The sequence below is a fragment of the Myripristis murdjan genome, chromosome 10 (assembly GCF_902150065.1).
Source record: "Myripristis murdjan chromosome 10, fMyrMur1.1, whole genome shotgun sequence".
Lineage (NCBI taxonomy): Eukaryota > Metazoa > Chordata > Actinopteri > Holocentriformes > Holocentridae > Myripristis > Myripristis murdjan.
The window spans coordinates 7,446,260-7,460,876 of record NC_043989.1 but is presented as its reverse complement, the minus strand read 5'-3'; the positions used below and the strand labels follow the sequence as shown (position 1 = coordinate 7,460,876).

The 14,617-nt window shown below is 40.2% G+C and overlaps 2 protein-coding genes across 5 annotated transcripts in view; both read left to right on the top strand.

Moving 5' to 3' along the window:
- ldb2a (LIM domain binding 2a) overlaps nt 1-4,895 on the top strand; it is an 84,778-nt gene extending 79,883 nt beyond the window's left edge. For all 4 annotated transcript variants that reach the window (XM_030062562.1, XM_030062561.1, XM_030062560.1 and 1 more), the window contains exon 9: nt 2,851-4,895. In XM_030062562.1, the coding sequence (XP_029918422.1) occupies nt 2,851-3,081 (231 nt within the window). In that variant the 3' untranslated portion in view covers nt 3,082-4,895. The remainder of the gene's footprint in view (nt 1-2,850) is intronic.
- A 2,256-nt stretch (nt 4,896-7,151) lies between these two features.
- The window catches only part of tapt1a (transmembrane anterior posterior transformation 1a), a 30,896-nt gene continuing 23,430 nt past the window's right edge, over nt 7,152-14,617 (top strand). Inside the window, exons 1-3 of the mRNA XM_030062442.1 lie at nt 7,152-7,348; nt 9,540-9,670; nt 10,825-10,943. Coding sequence (XP_029918302.1) covers nt 7,162-7,348; nt 9,540-9,670; nt 10,825-10,943 — 437 coding nt within the window. The 5' untranslated portion in view covers nt 7,152-7,161. The remainder of the gene's footprint in view (nt 7,349-9,539; nt 9,671-10,824; nt 10,944-14,617) is intronic.

The following is a 14,617-nucleotide window of genomic DNA, read 5'->3' as shown; positions in this document are numbered from 1 at the left end:
AAGCTCACCTAAATTAATTAGCCTGATTAAGGCGTAGTGGGGTGTGGTGGTGGTCGCTAGGGGGGTTTGACGATGGCTTGGATAAATAAACTGCCTCTCTCTCTGTTGGTCCTCTTCACAGTGTGTGTGTGTGTGTGTGTGTAGGTGGGATGGGGAGGGGATGAGGGGTTAAGTGTGTTCTAAGTTCTGATTTTGTTTGTATGAGTGCATCGCTGCTTGCTGAATACGATCATGTTTTGTGAATGTGTGCTTTGTGTGTGTGTGTGTGTGTGTGTGTGATGTGTGCAATAATCATTTGGGTTTGCATGCACATGCATATGCTCTTGTCTATGTGTTTGTACTGTATGTGTTTAGAGATGATTGTTGTGGACATTATGCCATCTGCATTTCCGTGCATGTGTTTTTGCATGTGCATGGGTGCTTGTCTGTGGTTGTGTGCGTGTGTGCATGCGTGTGTGTGTGTGTGTGTGTGTGTGTGTGTGTGTTTTGCCATTATGTACAATACTCGTATTTGGGTTTGCATGCATGTGCATATGCTTTTGTTTCTATGTTTGTATTTACGTGTGTTTAGGGTTGATTGTTGTGTACAATATGCGTATCTGTATTTGCGTGTATGTCCTTGTGCATGTGCTTGGGTGTTTGTTTGTTTGCATCTGTGTGTCTGAGGGAGTGTGTGTGTGTGTGCATGCCTGTGCGTGTGCACACTTTGCAGAGGAGATGGATGAGGAGAGCGAGATCTCCCAAGCCGGGCAGCGTTGACACACATGACCAGTGAAGCGTGCGCTCCATTTAACTGTACAGCTTCTTCCCAGGTTACGGTGGGTGGCGCCGGGCGAGCCAGCAGGGAGATGCTTAGCCAGTCAGAGGGAGATGAGATTTACAGATTCACAACATAAACCATCGTGTATCACAAAGCAATACATCCACGTTTCAAAGCTTATCGATCGCCGTGTGAATTCACAAATTACACACCCCCGATATTCCTCAGCAGAATCAGACTCGCTTTATTCACAGAGCACAATGAAATGCACAGGAATTTGTCTTCAGTCGCAGGGAAATATCGACAGCTAATGGAACAACACAAACACGTGCTGGCACAAATAGTACAGGACCTTCATAGCAAGGAGACAGTCAATTTTAGCAACATAATGACCCCATATATAGACATTTAGATATCTCCTTTGAAAGAATTATCAGGATTCCTTCACATGGAAAAACAACACAGATAGCAGTGAATAAATCTTTCTCTTTCCCTGCTTTGACCCCAGCATGAGAGGGCCATCTCTGTGAAATATGTCCTACATGATGAGTATTGATTGGGGCGGGCAGGGAGGCTGGGAGAATCCGCTTTCTGTAAGGGAAGGTTTCATTTGCAAGGAGTGCGAGGCGGAGTCGACTGTACGGATGGGTTCACTGGATACACCAACCTCTGTCTTAAACACACACACACACATACACACACATATGCATGCATGCACACACACTTGTACTGATATCCCAAGCAAGCAGGGGGTCTGTGTTGAAGCAGGAAAATACACACCTCCCAGGGTAGGGGCTTCAGGCGCTCCTCCTTCAGTAAATACACCGTAAACACACAAACACACACAGATCAGCAGTTTGAAAGACATGAGTTATTCAGTGACGTCTTCGCCACTGGCTAAAACTTGGTAGTCTTAAGTTATGAATTCACAAATGGTCCTTTTTGAAATGTTAGTGTTTTATACAACGTGGATTAACATATTCACATTTGATACTTTGATTCGGGACAAAATGAGAAAAGTTTAATGTGAGATAGCTGCAGACATGCAGACACACACATATATGTTGATTTTACTCAGAGAGTGTCTTATTAGTATGTATCTCTGTTAACTTGATATTGAGAGGCTTTGGTCTAAGAAAAGTCCAAGATGTAGATTAAACTGGAATGCGTGATTTGGATCTCTGCTGATTGCTGACAAACATAAACATATCAGTTTTAAATCACCCGCAGGCTAAATATGGATGGCCCTGTCCAAAATCAAAAACATTTTACAATTTGAAATAATTAACTTTTATTTGTGTACTACTTGTAGAAATGGAGTTACAAACTGTTTTAGCAACAGTAATTTAAATCGCTGTACAAGAAAACCATGCAGACATTAATTAAAATAAGATTTACAGAAAAATAACGTAATCATATATAATAAAGATAAAATAGGAACAAGCATATGACAGCAAGTTTGTAAAAAAAATTGAAGAACTGATATAAAGATGATACTTAGTGTACACTGCATATGTTTTCTTTTATGTAGCCTGAATAGCAATATATGATTCGAAAATAAATATGTTAAAAATGTTTGATTTTTTTCCAGAGCTATGGTATGCTTTAATAAATGATGAAAGGCATTTAATGGATTAAACAAAGCGCACTTGTTGGCATGGCCTTATAGCATTCACTGTGTCATGTTCAATGTATTTTAACACTGAGTTTAGGAAAGTACAAATTTGAGTTAATTTTCTCGGCAACAGGTCATTGTTTTCATGTAAAAATTTTCAGGACTTTTATGGTTCTTCATGTGTTGAGAAAAAAGTGTTGAGTCTTGGGTTTATGAAGCACAGAGAAACCCAATGAATAATGCTTGGTTTTCTTAGATACTAAAAATATTTTGGAGATACCAAATTTTCACCTCGCAGTGATGATACTGCATGATAATGGCAACATTTGCACTTATGTGTGCCAATAAGTAGACTAGACAAGAAAATGTTTAATGTGATGCGACTTCTTAAAGAGAGAATCAGTGAAGAGATCACTGGTGTTATCCTGTCTTCTCTGTTAGTGAGTTTGCGCTCCCTGTCTCTCTCTCTGTCCAGGACGTGATGGTGGTAGGCGAGCCGACCCTGATGGGCGGAGAGTTTGGGGACGAGGATGAGCGTCTGATCACTCGTCTGGAGAACACGCAGTATGACGCCACCAACGGCCTGGATGACGAGGATGACTTCAACAGCTCCCCGGCTCTGGGCAACAACAGCCCCTGGACCAGCAAGCCCCCCACCACCCAGGACAGCAAGCCGGAGAGCACAGCGCCCCAGCCGTCACAGTAAAAAACACAGAAGAGGAAAACAGTAGAGTCCACATGGACTGGACCCGTTTTATTCCCTGAACCCCATAACCCCCAGAGGGCAGTGCTCTTACACCTCATAACATTGAACTGAATCAAACCCCCCCGTCTGCAAACTCATCGCTGGCAGTGATGTGCTCATCTCCGCCAAAAAATGTGGCCCGGACATTTTTTTTCTTCTCTAAATCTCTAAAAACATCTAGGAGAACACTGAGAACTGGCAGCATTGCACAGCAATATCCACACGTCAAAGACTACTTTGTTGTTTTTTTGTTTTTCAAAGAAATGCGTACAAGTTGTATGCAGAGATAATGTAAAAATAATATGGTGTGGGCATTTTCTCAAGAATGCAGCGGAAAATTGCAGATGAAATTCTCTTCCTTGGACAGTCAGATGTGAACTTCCCGTCTAGGAGAATACCACAGCTGTGATTGGTTGACCTTTAGGTCACGAGTCATCACTCTGTGACTGTAGACAGTGGGAAGGAGAAGAAGAAGAAGAAGAAGAAGAAAACACACAAATAAAATGTCTCTAAAGAATAGCAGGCTCAACATGAAGAAGACAAGGTGTTTTTAACAGCCAACAGAACCAACAGAACCATCTAACCGCATTGGAGGCAACTGGAACATTGTTCGAGACATTTGCATTTTTATTGGAAATTCAGTTGGCTGTTGGTTTGTTTCTGCTATTCTTGTTTATTTCCATTTCCAATTAAAAGGAAATGAATTTCTCTACAACTACGGACTCCTTTCAAATGAGGGAAAGTCGTGTCCTAGGATTGTTTTTCCACATTACTGCAGTCGTCACAGATTGTGATTTCATGCAAACCTGTTCGATTGTGTTCGTAGTCTATTGGTATTTTGCTTCTCTCCGAATCCTTTGCAATCACGTTGTAATTTTGCCGATCAGTATGTGAACTTTGCCGACGCACATTGATGCATTAATGTTAATTTTTTTTCCCTCCTCAAAATTTGACTTCTTTCCCTTTAATGACCTACTCCCAAACTGATACTGAAGCTTTTTCCTGCATGATTTTATAGGACTTTTTTTGTTTGATATGTACTTTTTAAAACTCATCAGTCCAATTTTTTTGGTTCATCAGTTTGGGAACACTGTTACAAGGTTTGTAGCTCTGTAAATAGAGGTGGGACCTATTTTATCCACTGTAAATCAGCCACTGAAACCAGTTTGGATATGGCAGCTGTTTTGTTTAGTACAGGAGTTTCACATTTCTGTAGGGTGGTTTGGGTGGACACTGGTTTCCTGCTGCCAAACCAAACTCACCACTGCATCTTGATGCCCCTGGTCCTCATCAATAACTACAGCAGAACCAAAGCCACAAAGTTATCAAATACCCGAAAAAGTTACATATCATATTTCACGTCTATTCTCTGAAATAAATAGTAATTTAACAAAGATAAATTCTACATTTAAAAATGTACAGATAAGATCCCAGCTACCTTACAGCCCTACAGAAATAGTTTGAAATCCCTGGTTTTGTGTTTGCAATTGTTCTTTAATCTTTAATTGAATTGATACTATCCCTGATCTCCTGTTTTGTTGGAATTTTGTTTGAAAATGGGCAAGAAGACAAAGGTGGATGTCTTTATACATTTGGATCTTATGGGTATTTATTTGTGCATTTGTAAGGAAGCTAACACATTTCTAAATATGTTTGAGCCTAGTATTATTAGACACCATTTGTACATTATATAGCAGAGGTGTTTAGTGTCATATCTGATGTCTGGTATGTATGCTTTACCATTATGTGTGCCAATAAACCGTGCTTACAAAGTACTTGGGTTTGCCTCGGTCACATGCATCATGTGAATGGGTGCTACAACTATTAATCATAATTATTCAAACCAAATATTGGAAGATTTTGTAATGTATTTGCCATACGCTCCAAAAAATTAGCAGTTTGACTGACCTTTGGAGATCTGTAGGTTTTCTTTCTCCACAGGGCCTACTGGCCAAATGTAGACGATACCATTTCTGGATTTTTAAAAGCTTGCTGCAATGAGGTTTGACAGCAAAAATGCTTCCAGCGATCTTAAACATCAACAGTAAACGTCAAGTTTTGGCATTAGACGTAGTTCCCGAAAATCAAAGAGTAAGGGCTTCTTCATGGAACTGCCATTTTGCACGGATGTTCACAATTACACAGGAAGAACTGGAGGAGGCACAGACACCGATTGCTTCACTGACAACAGCCTCAATAGACCACAATGCAAGACAGCCTGAAGGCATATTGAGTTATGGGTAAGTGGTGCGACCCCATCATAGACACAATCCAATGTTCAAACACCGATCTGCACTGTATAGCCACATCTGATTGAAACAAGTTCATACACTTTGTCTGCTTGTTGATGAAAGGCATCCTGGGAGTTATAGGACATCATTAACTGAAGGAGAAGTGGCTGAAGCAGGCTGAGAGAAACTGGACACACCAAAAAATTACAACACTTAATTTCTGGGGTGCATTGAGCATCTATGCAACAGTGCATTTGTCACCTCTATCTTCAATGTGTCCATCAGTTACAGTAGTAGTCCTGCTGAAGTTTTCTTTAGAAAATACTGAACCTGTTCACTCTATCAGCTAAATGCCTGCAGTTCAGATTGTAAATCCATGTATTAATCATCCAATAGATCAGGCATGCACTTGAAATATTGCCTATAAATTTGTGTTACTTCTCATTTAATATTATTTCAAACAATCAGGCTAGAGACAATCATTTCGCTAAGATCGAGTCTGGAATTGATCTACCATATCTGTAGACTCCCCTGTGTTATTTTTTGATTAAAGCTAAATGTAAAGGTGGTCTGGTCGACCTACTGGAGCCAGATTGTGGGTGAAACTGGTTTAAAAGCAACTCTGTTTGATGGAACTTAGGCGCCACCAAGTGGAATAAATGTGACTGCTGCAGGAGCGTCGAGTTTTTAAAGGTGATACCACAATCTGTCTTTTCAATTCTCTATATTATCAGAATATTAATATATTAGACAATTATCTATAACCCAGGCCTTGCAATCTATTCTTGTGTTGTCGCTTTGCACACTCATATATTCACATTTATACCTCCCAACATATTTTTTTTCCATTAATTTTTCCTTTGGGTGCTCAATAATGGCTTTATGATGACTATACTTCATGGTATGTTTCATCCTTATCACTGTATCACTATGATAGTTAGGCTATATAATGATCCTATAGGGACTTACAGTTATATTGTGACATGGTCCGTTTACTGACTGTCCTTCCAAATTGTGTTGCTGGATTGATAAAGTGACACAACGCTCCACCGGTAAAAAAAAAAAAAAAAAAAGATGTCATGTTGTCGTTGCTTGTATTTCTGATGAGACTTTGAAGGCCATCTGGCTCTGGCCCGTGGAGCCAGACGGTTAATTAAAGAACATGGTTAGAGTGGAAACGGTGCTGGTAAGGATCAAACATCTCTCTCTCTCTCTCTCTCTCTCTCTCTCTCTCTCTCTCTCTCTCTCTCTCTCTCTGTCGCTCTGTCTCTCCCAATAACATGATTACATAATTACAGAACAGAACAGAAATGTACACTATGTGACTAGACCTATATTAACCGGCGAGTCTGCTGGAGACATCTCCTTAAGTACATTGCAGTAAATCCTGAAAGTTTCACACTTTTTTTTTTTTCTTTTTTGTATGAGGACGCTCTATAAATAAATCATGAAAGTGTAATATAAAATAATATTTCTAATTTTAATGAACAATAGTGGTCCACTGAGTTAGTGTAATTAAAGTTTAATATTTGTAGGAAAAAAAAGTTTAATTTTATAAAATAATACATTGATTATCACTTCTAATTTGTATTTCTAATTTTTTAATTTTCCACTTTACTTTAAAAAATTTTAATAATATATTTTAATCTCTGCTTACTTAATCTTCTGTTGTTCTTATCATTTATTTATAGTTTTTTAAGATCATGTAGGCTGTTTTATTTATTTGGCTTTTTTTTTTTTTTTTTTTTTTTTTAACCTCGATTGCGATGACGTTGCACAGGGCGACGCGGCGGCGGTGGCCAAAGTAAAGATGGCGGACGTGTCGGGGACCGAGCTGTCAGAGGAGAAAGAATCGGAAATTGAGCTAAAGAAAAGACAGAAACGACCGTGGGGTGACATACCCATGTCGGGCAAAATCGGTATAACTCCAGACCTGCCCGAAACGCTGGGATTTTACGATATAAATGCTGTCAGAAGGGAGCAACGGGAGCACTCAGGTAAAAAAAAAAAAACAAAAAACGTCGTATCCCCTCTGCCCCAAGCTAACAAGCGTTATCTAAACAGGCGAAACAAACGCTGTCATTTAGCTCGTTTTGGTTCCCCTGCGACTTGTTAAATATGGTGTTTCTGGTGATTTCAAAACAGCATATCTTAGTGTTACCGCAGCAATAACAAGGGGCAGCTTGTCAGTGACCCCGGTGTTAAGGTGTCAGCGCTGTCAACGTGTTGTTGTTGACATTTACTGTTCGGCGGGATTAAGGAAGTGAACTGTCAACTGTCACCAAACTTAAAATGTTAACGGAGGATTTACGTGGTGCACACAACATCTGCTATTGGCGGGGTGGGGGTTCTTCACGGTTTAGCTAGTAATGTTTGGAGTAAATTTGCATAGCTGCATGAACCGCGCCTATAGTCACCCAAATAGAGAGGTCACCGTAGCAGCCATTCACCATGACACTTCAGTGCTTTAGTAAGGGCATTTAAAGCTGTAAAGATTACAATCGAGCATGTCAATAATTTATTTGCTTGGTAGCTGTGCACATGCTCTCTTAATTTGGGCATTGCCTGATTAGGCTGTAACCATAGTAAACCTGTTTTTTTTTTTTTTTTTTGGTTCCCAGGCGCTACTCAATCTTCATTTGAATCCTGTACATTGTGCATTTACCCTGTTAAGTGCCAGAAACAGGTATACCATATAGGTAAAATAAACAATTAATATTGCTCAATGGGCAAACACTGAAGATAGCTGAGACAGTATGTAAATTTGAATGAGGGAGGCAAATATGCATTCGAAATACATCTGAATGTGATTTTTAGGCTATAAGGGCCCTCAGTTGTCTGGGTCCTTAGTTCATGTGCCCTGGTCATCCTATTAAATCAGGCATGCTTGTGGCTGCTAACTTTACTCAAACCCCTCAGGCTCTTTTTTTTTTTTTTTTTGCTTGGGCCACACAGAGCCTTTAATCTGAGCACTGGCTTTCAAGTTAAGATTTCAACTGTTGAAATCAAGTCTACACAACACTGTTTGGTCAAGAGATGTTAAATACTCTTTGAAGTCGTCTTTGTGTTCAGTTTATGAATTATGACATGTTTGACAGGTTCTCACAGGCTGAAGCCAACTGGAAACAATTCCATTACAGTATGGGGCCGTTTATACCAAGACTGAGCTAATGCAATCAAGTCAGTGCCTTAGCTCTTCAAGAACACACTGGAGTGAAGAGTGTCTCATTTCACCTCTATTATTATGTCTTTTCTGTTGTTGCCCTGTTGTTTATTGCTCTCAGGTGTTAACCCAGTTCCTAATTTTAGATTCTGCATTATTCTTAAAAAAACACCCCAAACACTCCACTATTTTCTCACCAGGCATCCATATGATTGAACAGTAATTCAGTCAGTGTTTGATTTATTTCACTGCTTTACTGTGCAAATTGTTAGGCTACTGTAATATGTAGCCATAGCAGGATAGCACAAATCAATACTGTTACTCCATGCCAAAGTTGCCCTTACATTCTAGACATTGTCCTTATTACATAACCCTCTCCTGTTACAGAAGAAATGGTTATTTGTACATAGGGCTGGGTGATAAATCAATTAAAGGGATTATTTCAAATGTATGTTTTTCAAATGTTTTAAATCGATGCAAGAAAACGTCTGAATCATAACATTGAGATTTTGACTGCATGTGTAATAACTTTATAGCAGCCACCATGCACTCTGTCAAAGAAGCTCCAGTTCACTCATCTACACAGAACCTGCATTCCCAGAAAGGCATGCGTGAATCACTAGTCACATGCCTGCAAATTTTCCCATCAGTTAGAAGGAGCAGTAAGGGAAAAACAAGAGAAATCTAGTTGAAAACCGTGAATCATGAAACATTTGAAAAAAAAAAAAAAAATCAAATTAGCTGTGCTTAAAACCATATTATTGAAGGCAACACCAAACTTCATGTTGCAGTGTTTAGCTGTTGTAAAGATGTTTTGTGAGTCTAACATGGTGCATTGAACCAAATGATGTGCTGAGAAGATGGTTAAACCCTTAGTTATTGCCACTGGGAAGAGAAATTTCCTTCTCTTTCACTTTGCTGTTGGACCGTTCAAAGGTTAGTGCTCTCATTGTGTTGATAACCAGGGCTGTAGTTGTTGCAGACAATAGCCTTGTGGTAACACGGTTGCTGTCATGTTGTTCCAGATCCATCGTTGGCCCGCTTCATGTGCGCAGAGCTTACCAGAGGCTACTTCCTGGAACACAATGAGGCAAAGTACACCGAGCGCAGGGAGAGAGTTTACACATGCATGCGTATACCCAAGGAACTGGAAAAGGTACAGTGAAGGTCTTCCCACACTGAAAAAAGCTCTCAGACACTCTGTCACTACCCCCACCCAATCTCTCTTCTTAGGTCTGCATCTCTTTGTTTATCTTGTATCTGTATGTCTGTGTGTGCTGTCATTCTCATGAACACACAAGGCATAGCCATATTATCATATTACAGGCAACAAAGGTCAGTTCATAACTGCTTCAAACTCAAAGTAAATCCTAAAAATAGAATCCTGACCCACTGCACACAGCAACACAAACACTTAAGTATGTTTTTTTTTTTTTTTTTTTTTTTTGTACGCACTGAATGATGTGCAGAAAACAATCATTTAAAAAGCATTGCTCTGTGATGCTGTAATCAGACTTACCTTATGCTGGTTTGTTTTGGTTGTTCTCTTCTTAAACCCCTAGGTGGCAGTGTTGAGCTATATAATATCAGTTCATCTGAACTATCATCAGGGAGTGCCTTATGTCTAAAGAAGTGGCTGTACTTACTATATAGGCCAGAGGTTTTTCAAACGACCTCATGCTCCAGACCCCCAAGCTGACTGTCATTAAGCCACTGACCCTCATTTGAACTGATTTTTCTCTATGGACCCTGATATGAAAAGATATATTGATTAGTGATAGGTATTGCATGTTTCAAATGTTATACTGGAACATTTAGAAATAAATTAAAAGTGGTTAACTTATAACGTAATACTAAATTACATTTGTTTGATGTACTGTAACAGTTTCTAGTGACTTAAATTGCCAGTACCATACCAGTACCATACTTCCTTAGTGTTTTCTTGTTTTTCCAGTCAAGAGTGGGAGTAAAAATGACAAGGCAGTGGCTTTTCTTATATGGAAGTTTGGGAACATGCCCACTGCATAATCTAATTATATTTAGACCTAATTTAAGTGCTGTTTTGCCACACATTTCGTGGTTATTAGCTGTAGTCTAGATTGTCCTCAGATGTTCCTCATTTATTCTACAGATAAATAGAGCCTATTTTCCACTGATAATCATCGTTCAGTGTGGATAGCGCTGTGAATGTGTCTGGATGATGATCTTTGCTTGAAAGATGTTGTGTACCTTTTCCAATTAAGTCTCCATTTTAACAAGGGGAAGTATCAGGTTAGTGAATTTTAATACAGAAATTTTGTTTTTTTCCAGTTGATGATCTTTGGCTTCTTCCTGTGTGTGGATGCCTTCCTGTACGTCTTCACCCTGCTACCCCTCAGGGTGCTGCTGGCCCTGCTCCGCCTCCTCACCTTGCCTTGTTGCGGCTTCAGGTCAGAGCCTACCAACACACATGCACACACATACATGCACATGTGACACACACACATGCAACACTCATACAAAACAGTCGACTCATACCAGAGTTATGCACACATGCAACATGATTTTATGTATAGACCTACATATACACATATAATATGTTCAAGTTAATAATATTAATTAAAAAAAAAACAAAACAAAACACATTGACACAGCAAAACACTCAATGCACATGTACACATAAACTCATACACACATGCACATTAGTAAAAACTGAAAAGTGATGGTCAGATTAATTTGTTTTGTTTGGTATACAAGCATGATTTGTCTGAAAGTAACAACATTCATTTTGTCATACTTTCTTCCTTTTTATGGACCCTGAGTTTGAATATCCACATTTTAAAGGTCTGCAGGGATCAGATCAAACACAAAAATTGTGGAACACATTAAAAATTGATTGAGATAATTGTTTTATTTTTGTTTTAACTGCCATATGTTGAGTCCAAATGGGCTTACAAGACACTTTCAGGGCTCCCATGGATTGTGGAATTTCTGGAAAGTCATGAAAATAAACTATTTATTCTGTTCCAGACATCGAAAGTTAGCGAATCCAGTATATTCTTAGGACAAATAATGGAATTTTGTCAGCAGCTTGTCATCACTGATTTTTAACATAATCGTTGTTTTTTGAGTTCTCATTATGTTACTTACTCTGCAATAAAAAAACAGACTAATAACCTTTAGTAAGATGTGTGAATGTGTGTTGCGTTAAAAATTTTGTAAAGGAAAACAAAAATATATTGTTAACTTTATTTAGGTCATGGAAAATTAACAGTTTTGTCATTGTAAAGTTAGGAATTTTTAAAATACATAGAGTGGGAACCCTGCGTTCTGCACCCACATATCACTTACTGTACTGTATATTAGTTCTCAAGAGTCAGCCTACAATTGGCTTATAGTACCTCATACCAGGATTGTGTCACCGTCTGAATGCCAACATCAAAATGCCACTGTCACACATAGATCTTCCCACACAGGTTTGGAAAGTCTTGAAATTAATTAAGTTTTGCACAAAAAGGTCCTACATACATCTCTTCATCCTCCTCATACATCTTGTGAAACTGTAGACTAACTGTACATTTAGATAGAGTGATATACAGTTTTGTGAAGAATTAACTTCTCCACCAGAGTCACATAGCCTAGTCATAACAGTCATTTTATGAACACACACTGACCAAAATCTTAAATTCAGTTAAATTCAAGAGTTAATCAGTAGGTCTGGCATTTTTCAGCCTGGGTGAAATTTAAATGTTGATTCTTCCATCCATCTGTCCATTTTCTGCAACTTATCCATGACTGCGTCATGGTGATAGTAGGCTGGGGAGGGCAGTCCATACGTTCCTGTCCATGGTCACATCCACCAGCTCTTCCTGAGGGAACCCAAGGTGTTCCCATGCTCTAGCGTGTCCTGGGTCTGCCCGGAGGTCTCCTCCTAGTTGGTCACGGCCAGAACATCTCCACAAGGAGGTGCCCAGGAAGCACCCTAACCTGATGCCCAAACAACCTCCACTACTCCTTTCAACGCGCAGGATGAGCAGCTCTACTGCGAGCTCCTCCTGGATGTCTCCTCACCCTATTTTTCTCCCAGCCGCCCGGCAGGGGAGCTTTGCTTTCTGGCTCAGCTCCCTCTTCCCTGTCACCCCGATCTGACTGTCGGTCTCCCGCTCCTTTTTACTCTCACTTGTGCACAAGACCCTGAGATTCTTGAACTCCTCCACATCAGGCAGCCACTCACTCCCAACTCGGAGGGGGAAAACCACCTTTTTCGGCAGAGAACCATGGCCTCACCCGATTGCCTCAGGCTTGGCTGCAAATCACCCTGATGTGTGCTGGAGGTCATAGCTTGATGACGCCAACAGAACCACATCATCTGCAAAGAGCAGAGACTCAATCTTGTGGTCACTGCACTGGTAACCCCCCCCGCCTCCAACTGGAATTCAGCAACCACTGGGAATGAGATTAGTACGAAAAATGTGGACACAGCTCTCACTGTCGCTATACAGGGACTGAATGGCCCAGTGCCTCCTCTGTGGAGGACATGTCAGTCAGGTCTAGAAGCTTCTCAAAATGATTATTCCACCACTCGACCACATCCTCAGTCGAGGTCAGAACCTCCCAGGCACTGCCGAGAACAGCTTGGATGAGGCCCTGCCTGCCCCTCCTGAGTCACCTGACTTGATTCTTATGCTTAATAATTGTACTAAGCACAACCTCACCACCAGCTTTAGTGATGACAATCTTACCACTCTGCTGCAGCTTCTTGCTGACTTTCAACACAGTTCAAAAAGGGAAATCATTTCTGCCTCTCCAAAACCATTTCAGATTACCAGCCATTCGTTTTTGAAAATGAGAAATTCACTGTACAGTCAAATGCATCTTGAAATTGTCCGGCAAATATTTGCAAACCATGCTTTCCTAACACGTTTTAGATACCATTTCAAAAAATGGATTGTCTTGTTTATATTCGCTAAGTTAAGTTACCTTCTTGCTGAACTTCTGAACATTTGTTCTGCAATTGTTGCAATGACCAGTAGTTCTTCTGTTTTAAATAATATGTCACGGTACTCTTTGTTACCCATTTTTAAAAAGGACATTTATGAGTTTTTGATAGCCTGAAAGTATTGATCGCTGTATTGGACTGTGATGAATGCTAGCAAGAGGCTGCGGGAGACTGGGTTTCCATCATGAAAGCTAGTGTTGATGTTGTGCCATATAGTGTTGAAAATAATGTGAATCAGCAGTTTATGTTTAATACAGCCTGGGTTGAAAAATACTGAACCTATCCTTTTTTAAGATCCAGAAAAAAGTATGAAAATTTGAAACTGAATATACCCGAACATGTCCTCCCCCCTCTACACATACACAGACACACAGACACACACACACACACACACACACACACACTCTTTCTGATTGTGCCCTTACCTTCCTCCCCCTGCAGGGTGCACACATGCCCCTACTGCAGAAGAAGCAGGTATGCTGCCACAAGCCCACCAAGGCTTCATAAATGTTATCACTGTCCTGAATCGGATCCCACTTTCACTCGTCTCCCTTCCATCTCCATTGTGTTTGTTAATATGTGCAGCTTGGCACCACTCATCATGCTCCATTCACGAAGCCAGAACAGCCATATTGGCTCTTCATAGGTCAGGTTTTATTTTCATCCAGAAAAAAGGTTTGCCGAGCATGTGTGCTGTTTTCTCTATCAACACCCTGCTTGACAATGGTACAGCTACGCAAATTCAAACAGTTGGTGATAGGTGTAGCCAGTCCTCCAATATTGGTCAATTTGGGGCTCTAGCACCTTGCTCAAGGGCATCTTGAAAGTAGGGTGGGAAAAACTTTTTCCCAGCCCAAATTTCCCCTCTTTTTTATGGATTCAAACCAGCTATGTCCTGATCACAAGTCCATTTCCCTTGCAAGGTTTTGTATCACAAGTCAAGCTTTTTCTTCTTTTTCCTGCCTAGAGCTTAATGCCTAGAAACGTCAGGCTGATTTGAATGGCATACAGTAATGGCTAACTGGATTGCAGCACAGTAGCTGAATGCACTTCACTGTAATATGCATAAGTCACAGAGATAATATTAGCTTGTTGGAGAACGTGAGAATTGCATTACACAGGCTA